Here is a 16,045-nt window from a genome sequence, read left to right as displayed (position 1 = left end):
TCATTGACTTGCCCATCAAACTTCTCCACAGAGGATAAAACACAGGAGGGCGTGTAAGGCAGTCTTCAAAATTAATTCATCCCTTCTTTGCGGGTGCTACTATTAAGGATGTTAATAGGATATGTCCTTTCTTGTAGAAATTGTTTGTTTGCTTATTGGATTTCAAGGCCACCTGACTCCAAAGTGGCTTACATTATTTATACCAGGGGTAGTCAACCTTGGCTCTTTTATGACTCGTGGACTTCAACTCCCAGAATTCCTGAGCCAGCCAAGCTGGCTCAGGAATTCTGGGAGTTGAAGTCCACGAGTCATAAAAGAGCCAAGGTTGACTACCCCTGATTTACACAAATACCTAATTTAAAAATGAACACATCCTCCCGGACAAAACCACATAAGTAACATGAAAATGAAAAATGAAAATTGTTCCACAGACACCCTAATCCAAGACCTGGGAACTTAAGTGAGCTCTGGCACATTGGAAGACAGAGAGCCGTACGTATCTTCTGTTCCTCACGAACAGAAGCCATTCAAAATCTTCAGTTGTGATTGTCAAATTAGAACGAGTCTAAGTGCTAAGACACTTGTGAAGCTTCCCTTTCCTGGGAGACGTTCAGGGACTTTCTCCTTGTGCCCTAAGACCACCCACCTTCGTCTGTTGCGATAGAGTCACAAGAAACCTGTGAAGGTTGCCATGAACCTCAGCCCTTTGTGTATTCAGGTGCGTTGAAAGATTTAGAATCTGACTCAGAATAGAGCTGGAAGGGACCTCGGAGATCTTCTAGTCCAGCCTATATCATTTCAGACAGTCCCTATTTCATTTAAGTCAAGCAGAAGTTCTTCCCTCTGTACTAGAGGCTGTTCCAGCCCCGTCGTCTGTTTCCTGCTTTAAAATAAATTACATCAAGGTTGGTTTTAAGTTCCATCCTCGTCCTTCCATTTCTCCCTTTCTTTCACTTTTTCAAATTATTGCCTCTCTTTTCTTTCGAAGAACAAGAACCCGTTTCCGTTATTTATGATTTGGATTCAAATCAGTTTATGCCATCCCGCCACCCTGCAATTTTATAGTAACTCATTTAATTTTTATTTTATTTTATTTTTATTTTTGCTGTACTGTCAGATCCTGCCTCTTGCAATGCTGCAAGCAATGATTCTTCTGTTGCGGCTGGCACTTAGGTGTGTTCGGATAATATTAAAAAAAAAAAACAAGCAGAGATAAAAGATCTGAAAAATCGCAACAGCTTTGATTAGTAGCTTCTGTTTCTTTGTGTGCCATGCTTTATTGCTAATCTCGGTTTTTAGAGGGCTGCTTGATGAACAAAATTATGAACAGAGGCCACAGTGTAAAAAGTCAGGAACAACACTAGTGATCAATTCCCTTTCTTGCGCCTTGGACACCCGAAGTCCTTCTCATTTTAATTTTTATCCAGCTTGGTCTGTTACGTTTATATATATATATGCATTTGTGCCACAGCAAACTGTGGAATAATTCATGAAAAATTTAAAACAGAAACCCTGCAAGGTTTTAATTGGCAAGGGAACAGAATCTGGAGGAAAATAGACCCAAATTTAAAAACGAGAGCGCTCATATAAAAGGGATAATTCTTTCTAAGCTATCCTGAAGGTGTTTCTTGTACAAGGCTGCATTATTAAGCCCTGTTTTAGTAGCACATAAAAACCTAATTATACTTGTCCAATTGTGCACGTAAAACATATGCTGGGGACACAAGTAAGGAACACCACACTGCAAGTTTTGGCTTCAGCAACAAAACATTTCTTGAACTAGTTTAGAATAAAATCCATGGCTAAAATGGCTAAATGTTATTTGCACTGGGAACGCCGTCCACTGAATATTTCATCACAAGTCTGGAAACACTAGAAAGGCTACATATGTAGACTTTCTTTCGTTGGGATAAAATCTTAAGTACGCCCAAAAAAATAAAATAAAATAAAATAGAAACACTATGATTTCCAGAAAGGTCTTTAATGGGTCATGTTTATAATCGAGGTAGGATACTTGAAATAGTTCACCCTGGAATCTGAAGGAATTGTTCCAGAAATCAATAGACAGTGATAATTATGTGTCTCTACAAGGCAGATACAATTTATAATTTGTAACCAGGACTAACAATAAAGATCAGCATGATGTTGACGGGCAAAAGGCCACGTGGATGATGTAAAATGAAGGTTCAGTTCTGGGTAGGTATTAGAAGAGTTTGAGGGTGCCAATCTGAAAGATACAACAGGTTAAATGTCGTTCAATGTATTGACTTAAAAGTCAAGCCAGTGCAAATTTCTCATTGCTATGAAGGGGGAGAGGAGAAAACAGCAAAGAGGACAAGTTAACTATAATTCTGCTTTTCTCTAGTGGAAGAAAGGGCAGGCTAGCTTGCTTTGGGAGAATACGGTGCTCAGTGACGACAAGCGGATCTGTGGTTAACCCAAAAGGACAAGAGAGAAAGTGAAAAACGATGCCGTGAAGTCCATTGTGGGTTAAAAAGATCTTTTGAGTTATCAGTCATTGAGTTTTGTCTCAGTGCAGTCTCATACGTCAGAGTGTCTCAGCTGTGAGTTGGGACCCCTCAGAGATTATAATTTGGTGTACGGGGGACAGGATTATGAACAGACAAATGGAAGGGTATGTCCTTGCTGCTCTTTGAGCCTGGGGTTGGTTTTTTGTTTTTGTTTTTTTTGGCAAATGTTTCATAATCTAACTGGGTAACACCATCAGTGACAGAAGGAAATGGGATTTGCTCTCTGAGCAAACCTCCAGCACTGAGGATGTTACTTAGTTGGGTCATGAAACGTCTGGAAGAAAACCACCCAACTCCAGGAGAACCAATTACTCCACAGTTCAACCCTGAGCTGCAAATATTCTCTTCTGTGTTTCCAACTATATTTTCTACATCTTTCAGCTAAATATTGTGCCACAAAGTTTGAAGCACGCAGGGTCAAGGCCTTCCAATCTGCCCCTAACTCTCGAAAGCATGCATCTAGGCCAGCTCCTATCAGAAACTATAAAAATCAAATTATTTTAGAGCTTTAGAATTATTTGAGAGTATCTTTACAACTACCTAAGGGAGTAATGAGGTTTTCTTCTTGCTGGAGATGTTCAGTTGGCGAGATGACAAAACGGATGAAGGATTCTTTCACCAAGCAAGGTTTTCTTTTTCAACTCATCCATTCCATGATTTTATGCATATTTTTTTTTACGTTTCTGAGCTCTAGTCAGACATTTTAAAGATGGCTTGATCTTGCAAGGCATTGCTCTCATCCTGATTGTTCCTAGACTATTATCTCTATCAACACGTACCATTTTACAAGGTTCCTATATGAGGATCGCACCTTTTTCTGCTGAGCCAAATGCACCGATTTGCGTTAAGCATGGCCTTGATCAAATAACCTAGGATCAATGAGAAAAATCAGGGTCAAGGAAAATCAAGCCATCCACTTTGACTTTCCAATAATGTCTAGGGGTGGGGTTTTTTTTTTGCCTCCTGTCCACAGTAAATGTATCTCTATATATTAGTGTCTACTTGGGCATAGAAAATCTATTATAGTTGAAAATTTATACTATTAAAAAGCTATAAATTGTACAAACAGCTAAGCACATTGGTTTCACTCTACAGGTTTAATTTTCTCAGAGACGCAATTTCTTGACGCCTCTGTTGCCAAGAAGCAGCGAGAGCAGACACCGAGGGTTTTTTAAATAATTAATAGGAGGACATTACATATAAAATGTACGGGAAGAAAGATCGTAAGATCGTTCCGAGTTTTCCCCTCAAGATTGCATGTGGATGTGATTTGGGTTTATTAAGCTAGGGAATGAGATAGCGTGTGTGACACACACTTATGTGTGTGTGCGCCTGTCTCTTTCTGCCAGGAGCAAGACAGCCGCTCCGAAATGTAGGAACAAAAAATAAAATAAAATAAAATAAAATCCGTTGAATTAATAACTACGAATTAAAATTAATTGCCTGTAAAATTAGGTATCCATTCATAAAATTAAATGAACCCCCATTCACATCTATCAACTATATTCAGACTTCGGAGAAACCACCGTTCTCAAATTTGGCAACATGTAAACCCACGCAACAATCACACCCACACCCATTCCTCTCCCCACCCCTTTTTTAGTAGAAGCTGTCCAAAAAAAACAAAAAACCCCAGGATGACAGGAGAGTTGTGTAGGGAAGGGATGCCAAGGGGGTGGGGAGGAATAAAACTGGATAGAGAGGAGAGGAAAAGATATTTAGACCAGGAAGAGAAATAAAAACCATTCAAAAGGATTGAAATTGAGGGTGGAGGTTCGTTCCCTGAGCTTGTGGGTGGCTTTCCACACATTTCGTTACCAGGCTAGGTAACATCTTCAGTGGAGTTTAGGCGTGTCAGTGTCAGTCTTCTTCTGCTTTGTGTGGTCAGTAAGTCTTGTGATGGAGAAGTCACATCAGATGAGGATCTTGTGATGGGTCTTGTGATGGGTCAGGTGTGACCCATCACACCTGACCCATCACAAGACCCTCACTTGATGCAACCCACACTTGACCCATCACAAGACCCTCACTTGATGCGACTCTCACCTGGCATGATTCTCACCTGATGTGATCTCCACATCACAAGACTTATTGACCACACAAAGCCCTTATAAGCAGAAAAACACCGGCACCGACATTCCCTAAATTCCGCTGAAGATGTTACCTAGCCTGGTAACGAAATGTTCGGAAATCAATCCACCAGCTCAGAGAACGAACCTCCACCCTCATCCTCCACCCGAGCTACAGAAATTTGCCGCTAGATGAGCAAGAGTGAGGCATCCTGCACTTTACCAGTCACTTTCCACTTGCAATCTTCGAAGGGTGTCCCTGCTTTTAGCAGAGATGCGTTGCCACCTTTTGCACCTCTTCTCCATCTTCTGGCTTTCAACAGAGTCTTTTCTTTGAATGGAAGACGGCCTGCACCACAGAGATTTTTTTTTAAAAAAACCAAACACCCTTGTTTTCCTAACAGCCAGTACAGTAATGGCTGAAGCCATCCCTTCTTTTCTTCCAGTTCCTTTATGATTATTATTTTTTTTTTCATCAATGTCATAGCTGTGGCTGGAATAGATTTTGGCAGATGTCCACCGCCTGAAGAAAGGTGAAGAACAAATGCTGGATCTCACTTGATTTGAGCTGTCAATGGAACAACTCAGCCGGCTCTGCTAATGAACCTTTAGCCCACTTCACGACAAGCGGTAGCCGTAGCAATTTGTGTTGGCCTTTGCGGCTCTCGACAACGCCAGAAGCTGAGAAAGAGAAGGGCCCAAAAGATTAATTTTTGCAGGCTAAACCTCAAGATGGGACTCATAGAAGACACCTTGTAAGGTTGCAAAAAAAGGAAATAGTGAAGAAGAAGGACGGGCAGAGCCCGGGGGCGGAATCAAGTGAGGAATCATCTAAGTTCAATCCTTCTTGAATTCCATTGGTCTGGCACCAATTTAGTGCTGACCATTAGTTGACTAGATTGTTTGTGTGTAGGCATGAGGAATAAACCAGCTTAACTGGAGCTTAACAGGTGATCCTGATTCTTCCTGACTGGTAGCCTCTTGTGTGGTGGCTCCTTTGTGGGTTGAGATTTTCTAGAAAGGTGAAATAAATGGTTACCCTGAACCACGATAAAATGGATTAAAGAAGATTTGAGTCTCAATAGGGTCTACAGGGAAGGAATGTACAGTAGTTACTCCATTCTTATTAGTTCTAATGAAACATGTATGAACACAGACGAATTAATTCAAACCTAGGAGCCCATCTACCAGGAGAAAAGTTGCAATTATAGTCCAAATAGCAGGAAGTAAACTTTACCCTCAGTGATATCCCCAAATTGTTTGCTTTGTTTCCTTGGTTTTGCTTGATGCTTACTTCAGATCCCTTTCTTTAATTCGATTTGACAGTGGCCAGTGTTATCAATTTAGGAGGCTGCCATTCCTACCCAGCTTGCTTTCAAAGATAGAAATTAAACAGCAAGCGAAGTCTTCTCTTATTAGACAAGCCAAACTTGCAAGGAGTGGGCATGCTTGCTCACATGTCACAGAACCAATCCTGGAGGGTTGTAGGAATGCCGAACGCCGCACCAGTCTCAGTTAGTCCAAAGCTGTTGTGACGTAGCTTAATTTAAATTTCCCACCTTCATCGCACACCGTGAGGAAAACTTGATGGGATCCTTATGCACCACGCCGTGCTACATTTCTGCTCTCGTGTTTTATGTCTGAAGCTGCATGGGTTATTGAGCAGAAGCTGAGGCCGACCCTTTCATCTAATCTATTGCTGTAAATAAAACCTTTATGGAAGAACCTTCTCAGCAGAGAATTGAAAAATTCACTGATTCGTGCTTGTAAAATAAGAAGGCCCTCGGCTCGGATGTTAATCTGCCGTGTGGCACTCTAAATATGAATTGGCAGTGATTCCATACGCTCTGAAATGCGGGTTCCTCAACGCCGATAATTGCTGAGGTGGTTTTTACGAGCCCGTCGCTGAAAAGAAACTGTGAACTCAAAACTAAAAGTCAGACTTACTCCATTTGTAACACTATATTAAACCCATCGGGGTGACAGGGCTGGGTGAAGACTTGGAAGGGAGTGGGTCTTCTCTATGCTCGTACCTGAGTGTGATCTTCTGCAACCGAGGAGAGTAGCTCTACCATTGGAGAAGAACTAATGTGGTCTTCTGGTTTGTCTTCCGTAAGAGCCACCGTATTTTACCGCTGAACCGGAAGACCGGATTTTGCTAGAAGTACAGAAGACCGTGAGCATCCCATGCCAAGCAACGGGTAAGTAGGGTAATGAACAAAGAAATTCATTTAAAAAGGTACAGGTAGTTCTCGACTTAAAAGCACAATTGGGACCAGAGTTAAGTGCCCAATTTGGAGACCTTTTTTGCCATGGCAGTTAAAGAAATAAAGGCAGTTGTTAAATGATTCACCCGGTCACTAAGCTGACTTTGCTTATCTGTTGGGAAGGTTGCAAATGGCGACCACCTGACCCCAGGATGCGGCAATCGTCATAAATACAGGCCGGTTGCCAACTGCCTGAATTTTAATCCCATCACAACGGGAACGCTACGACAGTCATAAATGCGAGGACTGGTCGTAAGTCACTTTCCATTGCCGTCATACTCTTTGTCACTAAAGTGGTTGTAAGAAGAGGACTTCCTGTATCTATCCTTTATGCTTTTTTAAAAAAAATAAAAATAAAAATCTGTTCCTGGCTATGGTAAGATGGAGCTGTCCAGCTGACTGCAATTTATTTATGTTTGGGTTAGTCATTTGAGAAAAAAAAAACACTACCTTTTTTTTTCTTAAACAACCCAATATAGATAGCAAAGAGGCTGGCAAGGTGCAGTGTTCTGAAGATGCCCTTCGGTCTTTGAGTGCTCCATAAAGAAAGGGCTGAACATCTTGAGCCGGATGGATTAATGGAAGGGAAACAGTTGCTGTGGGACCCATAACTTAGGTTGCAGAGAAGCAGTCAATAACTGCAACAGCAAAAGCTCCTTGTTTCTTAAAATTATGGAGCTTCTTCAAGAAGAGGAAAATGTCGGCAGCAACAGACGTCCAGCTGCAGTTACACTTCTGCGATAGCCTTCATTCATCCCCGTTTTAACGGGAAGATGTTTGAACAGACCAGACCTTGCAAAACATTTATAATCCCACTTAAATCCAAACGCCTTTCTCAAAAGGATCCTCTTCAGCAAGAGGTTCCCGTTGCCTCTTTTAGCATGCTAATGCAAAACAACCGAAAGGAAGCGTAGATCTCTTGAGAAGGACTGATGGTGAGGCACTTTGCGTTTCACGGCATGGCTGAGTCACTTTTGAGTCTGGATCTCATGAACATAAGCCCCCAACCGTCTTCCTCCTCCTCCACTCTGTAAACCTCACTCCTTTCTAGCAGTGATGATGTTACCCAGTTGGGTCATGAAACATGACCAAGCTCAGAAACATGACCAAGCCCAGTTGGGTCAAGAAAACAACCAAGCTCAGAGAGCCCCAAGGATCCCATAGTCCTTGTCCTCCTCCTCCTCCCCACCACCCCATTCCCTTCTAGCACTAGTTGAGTCATGAAATGTCTGTAAGAAAACAACCAAGCTCAAAGAGTTCCAATGACACCACAGTCCTCCTCCTCCTCCTCCTCCTCCTCCTCCTCCTCCTCCTCCTCCTCCTTTCCACAACCCCACTCCCTTCTAGCATTGATGATGTTACCTAGTTGGATCGTGAAACATCTGCAAGAAAACAACCAAGTTGGACCCCACAGTTCACCCCCTGAGCTACAAATATTCTCTTCCATCAGAATGAACCATTCTTTTGTGGTCTGGACAACTTCTCTCAACTGATCCCATTTGGGAATCCCTGCAGCCACTTCCAGCACCCCTCCCTTCTAACATCTCAGATGGTTCTCTACTTCATCCAGCAGACTCCTTGTTCCTAGCACCTCCCCATGAACCCAAAAGCACTCTTAAAAAAACACTTTCTATCGCCTCCTGAAGGATGCCATTTACCTGGTTACATTTACCCAGATGGGACTTTTTCAGGTATCTTAAATCTTTGAGGAACACGGGTGCTTAATGGGTTTCCAATGACTGTGAAGCACCCCTATCTACAATTCAGTATCATCTGATTGAGAATGCGTCCAGGCTTTCTTTGCGAAGACAAAGCATCAGTGAGCATTTTGTCCTTCCTTTCAGAGGATAATTTCAGCAGTTGTGGTTACAGTTGAAAAATTAGCTTCCCCGCTGATTTTTTTTGAATTAATATTATTAATAAGTCAGAAGGGATTTAAGGAATAAGCCAAATGCTAGACTTAATTCTATTATGTTCCCTTTAAAATATAAAGAATTATTGTTATTCAAGCTTCAAGCTATTTCCATCCTTATTTCTGTCCTGGGTGACTATTTCATTTTCGCATTATCTGCTTCCTCATGACTCCAGTCTGTAGTAATTTCAGTTTGCAGCAGCTTCACGAAGTAAATTGTGCTTCTGCTAAGGATTCTGACAATCAGAATTTCTGTGGATAAGCCTTTGGTATGAACTTTAAATCGCGTTTTATTTCCCAGTGCAATATTGCGTCTACTTTGTCACAAATAAACACCCAGCACACAGAAGGTGATTTTTTAAGACAATAAATGGCTTTATTATTCTAACAAAATGGAAGCTTCAAGTGCGATTTCAGGAACTGATTACATCCTAGTACAGAAATAGTTTTATCGCCACTATATTTCCTTCTTCGTTTTCAGAACCCTTCTTTTCTCATTTGTCTCTGTATTATTTTGGAAAATCATGCAACTTTCCGTCTGAATAGAAAGACGAGTAAACCGAGGACAGAATTTTTACATACAATTACATTGACTGTATTGACTTTTGAGTTCATAAGGCATTGATTTCTTCTTAATTTGATGCAACTTGATAAATTATATGTACTGTGCTTTCTTAAGCATCCATATTTGGGGGAGAGAAACGAAGACGGTTGTTCTAGATGTCACAAAGGGGAGGAGGACCCCCCAAAAAAGAGGTTCATGATAAAAAAAAAGCTGGTGAGAGTGCAAATCTGAACATGTTTTCTCTCTGTTGGTCTCACGCAGGCATCCCACGGCCTCTTCTAGCTTGGTATAAGGACGCTGTCCTCATCAGCCAACGAGTTCATCCTCGTTACACAGTGCTACTCAACGGAACTCTTCAGATTCGGAGAGCACAGCCGGAAGATTCTGGAATCTTTCAGTGTTTTGCAAGGAATGAGGTTGGCGAGATAGAGAGCCATACCTACCTTGAGGTCACCAGTAAGTTTGGATCTTCACACAGTCTGTAAGGGGGTGTGGAAATTAAAGAAAGGTTTTGGAGCACCTGCTACAGTACTTAGTGAGACTCTGTCAGGCATAAGTAACCAGAGCCACTTGTGGCTAGCCTATGTCAATAGCTTTATTGCTTATTACCTGTGTTACAAGAATCTCCCCAGACTGCTTGCCTTCCTCTGGGAATAACCAAATTAAGCTTCATGGATCTTGGGGCAGATCAAACAAATGCCATTTGTGGCTGCACAATGACTCCAAGCTAGGTCCTCTCTTGACCCCTCCTTCCAGCCTTTCCTCAATAATCCACCCTTTACTTACAATTGCATTTTCTCATCTCAAGCATACAGCCGGTGGTGGCTACATAAGGTGTTGCTATCGCCCACACTGTTGAATGCTTCTGTCCTCTACAGAATGGTGGAGAGACGTCCCCCATCACCATATTCTCCAGCAGTAGTGTCACACTCCTGACAGCTTAGGAAGCAGCATTTGACAAGTTGTCGGGAAAGTGAATGAAGGGAGTAAAATGGCAAAAGGGGAGGGTCATTCCCTCTCAAGAGTTCCTCATTTAAATTCCACATAGATTTTGTGGTGGCCATATTTTACTCCTTCCTGACTGCATTTGTCTCCCCAAGGTGGGCCGCTTCTCTTCCCTACCCATTGCATCCACTGTCAGTTTTTCCGAAGAAAAATACATTTCCCCCCCCCAAAAAAAAGTTTATGAAAAATTGGGGGTCAACCAGGCTGAGTCTGGAGCTTTTTCAGAGCTATTCCTGAGTTTTCAATGCAGTTGGTTGGGGAAATTAATGCCATTGTTCCTTTAGAATCTCTGGAGCAATAAAAAAAACCAGAAAATAGACTTTGGTCCCACACTGAGATAAAAAAAATGGGAATACGAAGAATAATGGCTGTTTTCCATGTAGATCAGGGAACAGTGCAGGGTTATCTGAATGTAAGGGAGCAATGGCAGGGTCAGCTAGAAGGACCTGTGGTCTTCTCAGCTGGAGCTAGATTCTGGGAGGATGGATGGATGGATGGACACCTGCTTTTCAACTTTCCCAGTGTGTAGGCTGTTAGCTATCTATTAGGCCTTCCACCAAATTCACACGTCTAAAATCTTTTTCTGAGCTGAAGATAATAAGGCCCTCCCCCTGAACGTCTGCATCAGAGGCTGAGAGAAAGCCAAAGAGGTATTATGAAAGGGAGCACATGGCAATATTTTGAATCAAATGGAAACTTCTTTTGGCTGACATTTAATTCCTGCAAACTGGTGTCAGACTGAAATTGCTTTTCATCCTGCAATTGAAGACTCAACAGCCCTGGCTTCATGTGATCCGTCCATCCATTCTTCTCAAAAGCCCACTGTTTGGCTTGATCTCAAAGTGGCTGATGCTCAAGGGGCAGCGTTCTTCTGAGAGGGACAGTGAGCGTTTGGTGTCTACCCCGCGAGGGGAGCTTGGGGTTATCATGACGTTCTGGTACAGTGGGGGAAAACTCCACAAATGTTCTGAACTTTCAAGATGTTCTCTTGGCCATTTTTTAACAAAACTCCTGGTTTCGATTCCAGATGTGGCACCCACCTTCTCCTGGCCCCCGGCAGATGCCACCATCACCGAAGGGATGAGTGCCGTGTTAAGATGTGAAGTTTCTGGAGCTCCAAAGCCCGCCATTGCATGGAAAAGGGGTACATGCTTACTATTCTGCTAGGAATCCACTCAAATTGTGGTCGCTCACCAGGACAAATGAGCATAGCATTAACATCTTCATGCCCTGCAAGTCAAGAGGACTGAGGCTGTTTCCACTTGCTGTGTTCCAGGGAATCAGATTTTGGCCAGTGGCTCCATTCAGCTCTCCAGGTTCCGTCTCCTTGGGTCTGGCGGTCTTCAGATCAACCCTGTCTTCCTCGAAGATGCTGGGGTCTACACCTGCTGCGCGGTCAACTCCGAAGGCGCCCTGAACGCCTCTGCTTCTCTCACCGTGTGGAGTAAGACCCTGCTCTTTTTCAGCGTTCCTGTTCATCTTGACTTAATCGGCTCTCCTTGTAGCTGATTAATTAGGAATCTAATGACAAAGCGTCGGTGTCACGAGGCTAGGGCAGGCTCTGAGTAATAAGATCATGATTTTTAGAAGCAATGTTGAGAACCACCTTAACAATCTCTCCTGAAAGAAGCAGCCAGCATATTTTTGGCAGCCTCTTAAGGTGGCCTCTGCATTCATAGGTCTGATTGATTGCAACTGTTCATCCTTTGTTAGGAAGGCCGCCAAATTAACATGGGAGAACCCAGCCATACGTAGAAGGGAGACAGTAATACTGCGACAATGTCAACTTTTAATATTACTAATGTATTAAAAATACTTGTATGCCACGTCCCGCTGTAAAGATCTGGAAAAGAAATGAGGTGCATCTCAAGATCACTTAAGTTAGATGGAAGTCACCCCAAAGTGCTGTTCATTGGCCAGGCCTCAGCATCCTCCTGATGGGATGGGACCATATCTAAATCCAGCATTTAGCTGCTTGTTATCCAGCATCGGATCAGTTCAGAGGGAGGCTGGGAGAGGCTAAGATCTCCAGTGGAACTTTAGCATATAATACAAACGTACAGCACCTTTTAATGTCTTGCTGTATCTTTGGCTTTGAGCTTTGTGCAGTGGAGTTGCTCTTTGTACATACCCCGAAGCATCAAAAAGAAGGCCCTTCGCAATGGTGTCTCGGGGCTAACATGTTGGTTCTACTTTTGTGTCATCCCACCCTCTTTACAACGCACCCCCCCGAAAGCTTAGCAATGGATGAGACCTTCACCATTCACTTCCTAAAAACCTGCAGCCAGAGGCTGTCTTCAGGAGCTGGGTGGCGGGATAACGAGTAACCAGGCTTGCAGTCTTCCCAAGGCAAAACCCCAAACCAGGATGGAAACAGGCAATTCGACCTGAATTGTGGGTTGTCTCCTTTTCAGATCGCACTTTTATCGCCCGCCCTCCAGAGGACAGCACTGTCATTAAGGGGACAACAGCAATGCTGCAGTGTGAAGCTGCTCACGACCCAAGGATTTCGATCAGGTTTGTTGTCTGAATGGAGATTCTCAGTCCTCCAGGTGACGGTTGTCCCAAAGGTGCTTTTTCAAGGGGCAACTGGACTTTCTTTGTAGCAGAAATTGGGCTGATCAGGTTGATTGTGTTTGTGGTTGTTGGTATCATTTATCTCAGCTTAATTGTCCCAGCCATCAGCGTTGGCTTCCCCTGGTTTTCCCAACCATCCCAGTTTGAGATGGTAAGTTATGCCAATAATCACATCCGGTTCTCTTTATTTTTTTCCCCGCCACAACCATATACATTATTTACGATGAGCCACGTTTCACTTCATGATTTCAATACAATGTCCTATGATTTACTGTCAAGGTTAACACAATATCAATAAAACCGACTTGTCACAAGCCGATCCTTAATGAGAAGGAAACCCAAAGCAGTTTAAGGCAATTGGTTTTGCAAATCGGTTTGGGGGAAGCCTTAGAAGCGTCACATTTACCCCCCTCCCCGAGAAAAAATACCAAGTACCAAAGATTCACCAGATAAAGTGAATCTTTAAACTAACAAACTCAACAAGCAGGGGATCAAAAGATTCCCTTCTGTGTTTCATACACAAGAATGAATATAGATATATCCAAATCTAACTAAAATGCTTCCATTCCCCTTAGAAAACATCAAACAATGCCATTTGTCAAAAGGAAAAAAGGAAGGGGAAAAAAAAACCCTAGACTTGCATAAAGAAGAAACAGTATCTTAGAAGCTTTTTGTTCTCATAAACCCTGGTAGGATTCTGAGTAGACGTCCCACTATAAATGGTTTAAAGCAGGGATTCTATTTTACAAATTTGTGACATGAAATCACAGAGAAAGGATAAAGGAGGACCAGCCCCACCACAAACCCACCCTGCAATCTTTTATCCTAATCTAATAAAATCTTTATTGCTATCGAAGACCAGCATAAGAAGTTCAGGCTAAGTATAATTAACATCTACACAGTATTTTTGGAGAGTGAAGTTTGTTCACCTGTTGCCTAAGAAACCTTTGCAGCAGCTTTGAAAGACAAGGCAGAGAATATTCTAAGTTTGGTATAATAAACATCCTTTATTCTTTAATCTCAGTTTTTGAGATGCTTGCCCTTTACAAATCACTGACCTTGAATTTTGAAATGACAGAAAGTGTCTAATCTTTTTGTAGGCGCCATGAAAGACCATATCTACTTATACCGTATTATTGATCATTCTTAGTATATTAATTATTACATTTAATAACAGCTTGGGGGAGAGGAAACCTGCCCTGTGTACCTTTATGTATGGAAGGAGTTGTTTATCACACAGTATGATGGAACATATTTTAAAAATGAAATAAAACCTTGGGCTTCCCCTATAGATAAATGAAGAGTTTTGGCTCCTGTTAGTTTGTGGAGCAAAACTCAAACGCTGGGTACTTTTAGTGAAGCCAAGAAAACACAACACAAACTTGCTATGCCCATCATAGCTTCAAATTTGTCCCCCCCAACCTCAAAAAAATATGCGAGGTATTTGTGTTTGAGGTCCATAAAGAAGGATTGCATCCTTTATCACAGTTTTTATCAAACTTGACAAATTCAAGATGGGTGGACTTCAACATCCAGAATTCCCTAGACAGCCATGCATGAATGGCTGGGGAATTCAAGGAGTTGAAGTCCACCCATCTTAGATTATTCACCTATGGTTTTGCCGTGTAATTTCAGCACATTCATCATGTTTAACAAAATAGACTGATGTACTGTGACCATCAGGTACACTTGGAAGAAGGATGCCGTGATCATCAATCCATCCAGCAGCTCCCGAATCACCATAGAGAAAGATGGCAGCCTCACCATTGGCCAGACGTGGTCAGGGGACATTGGAGACTACACCTGCGAAGTCAGTTCCTCGGGCGGGAATGATTCACGGGTGGCCCGAATGGAAGTAATGTAAGTTCCCTCGTAGCACGTTGGGATAGCAAATGTCAGGTGTGAAAGATCAGGTCCCTTCATGAAATGAAACAGATTTATTGCTAATCATTCTTAGGCACAAGAGTCTTCTCAACTAACAGTTAATACCTGCTTGAGGTTAGATGAAGGTCAACAGAACTCAAGGAAAATTGGACTTTGTTTGTGCCTATGTAGGGATTCTAGGCTGACCCCTCTTTTAACTCCACCCCAGGTTCTGCCACTCCTTCTCTTTTATAAAACTTGTGAAATGACAAGCAGCTTCTTCCTTTATATCTTTCTTAGCTTTGACTTTTGTCTTTTATTTGAGTGTATTCCCTCCCCGAAGGTTTTAATTTTGCTCGAGATTCATCACACAGAAAGGCTTTCAAAATCAATGAAACTAAATCGCCTGAATAGAATATTTTATGAGCTACTATAAAGTTACACCAGAAAAGCTAGTTTACATAATAATACCAATAGTTCTCTCTGTTTAACATTCATCATTCAACAAAGAGACAGGATTCCTTTTTCTTCCCAGCTGGAGTCCTCATCATGACAGTTGTCTCTACTAATCAGGATTGGTCTTATTTTTTTAAAAAAAAATGTATTTCTAAGGTTAATTAGATCACTTCCCTCCAAAGCTTCTGGACATGGCCAGAGAGAATTCTTAACTCGGCACATTCACAGCTTAATTTGTAAATGCAGATGCCTGGATGTGATCAGGGCTCTTGCAACTTCAGATGGTTGCTAAACAGATGGTTGCAAGTCAAGGATTATCTGTAAGCTGTAATAATCATCTCCTCTTAGGGGTCCTGGGTGCTCTCTGAACTTGCTTGTTTTCTTACAAATGTTTCATTACCCAAACTAGGTAACATCATCAGTGCTGTTTGCTATCCGTTTATGTTTTGGTTAGTGGTGGTAGTGGTGGTGGTGTCCTTAGAGGCTCTTTGACTGGGCTGGTTACTGTTGGCTCTTTGGCAGTTTCTTGATTGGGGTAGTATTGTTTACTTGACTGTTGGTCTGAAGTTGACCTTGGAGTTAATCTATGTTGATCTGGATGCTGACTGCTGGTGGAGAGGTGCTGGAGTCTTTTGTTCCCTTTTGGACTGGTTGATTGTCTCTTTGGCTTAGTCTATAGATGTGGTTAATGTCTATGTGTCTGTTGATGGCTAATTTGTCAGAGTGTCAGGCTTCTAGAAACTCCCTGGCACTTTGGGACTTGGCATGGACTCGGACGGTCACGTGTTCCCAACGGAAAC

At 42.3% G+C, this 16,045-nt stretch overlaps 1 protein-coding gene across 1 annotated transcript in view; it reads left to right on the top strand.

Moving 5' to 3' along the window:
* Positions 1–16,045, top strand: part of SDK1 (sidekick cell adhesion molecule 1) — a 262,656-nt gene that overhangs the window by 118,265 nt on the left and 128,346 nt on the right. The window contains exons 8-13 of the mRNA XM_029284781.1: positions 6,718–6,801; positions 9,606–9,800; positions 11,377–11,493; positions 11,626–11,793; positions 12,764–12,866; positions 14,610–14,786. Of these exons, the coding sequence (XP_029140614.1) occupies positions 6,718–6,801; positions 9,606–9,800; positions 11,377–11,493; positions 11,626–11,793; positions 12,764–12,866; positions 14,610–14,786 (844 nt within the window). The remainder of the gene's footprint in view (positions 1–6,717; positions 6,802–9,605; positions 9,801–11,376; positions 11,494–11,625; positions 11,794–12,763; positions 12,867–14,609; positions 14,787–16,045) is intronic.

The sequence above is a fragment of the Protobothrops mucrosquamatus genome, unplaced genomic scaffold (assembly GCF_001527695.2).
Source record: "Protobothrops mucrosquamatus isolate PMUCROS unplaced genomic scaffold, P.Mucros_1.0 scaffold942, whole genome shotgun sequence".
Lineage (NCBI taxonomy): Eukaryota > Metazoa > Chordata > Lepidosauria > Squamata > Viperidae > Protobothrops > Protobothrops mucrosquamatus.
This window is presented reverse-complemented; position numbering and strand designations above follow the sequence as displayed.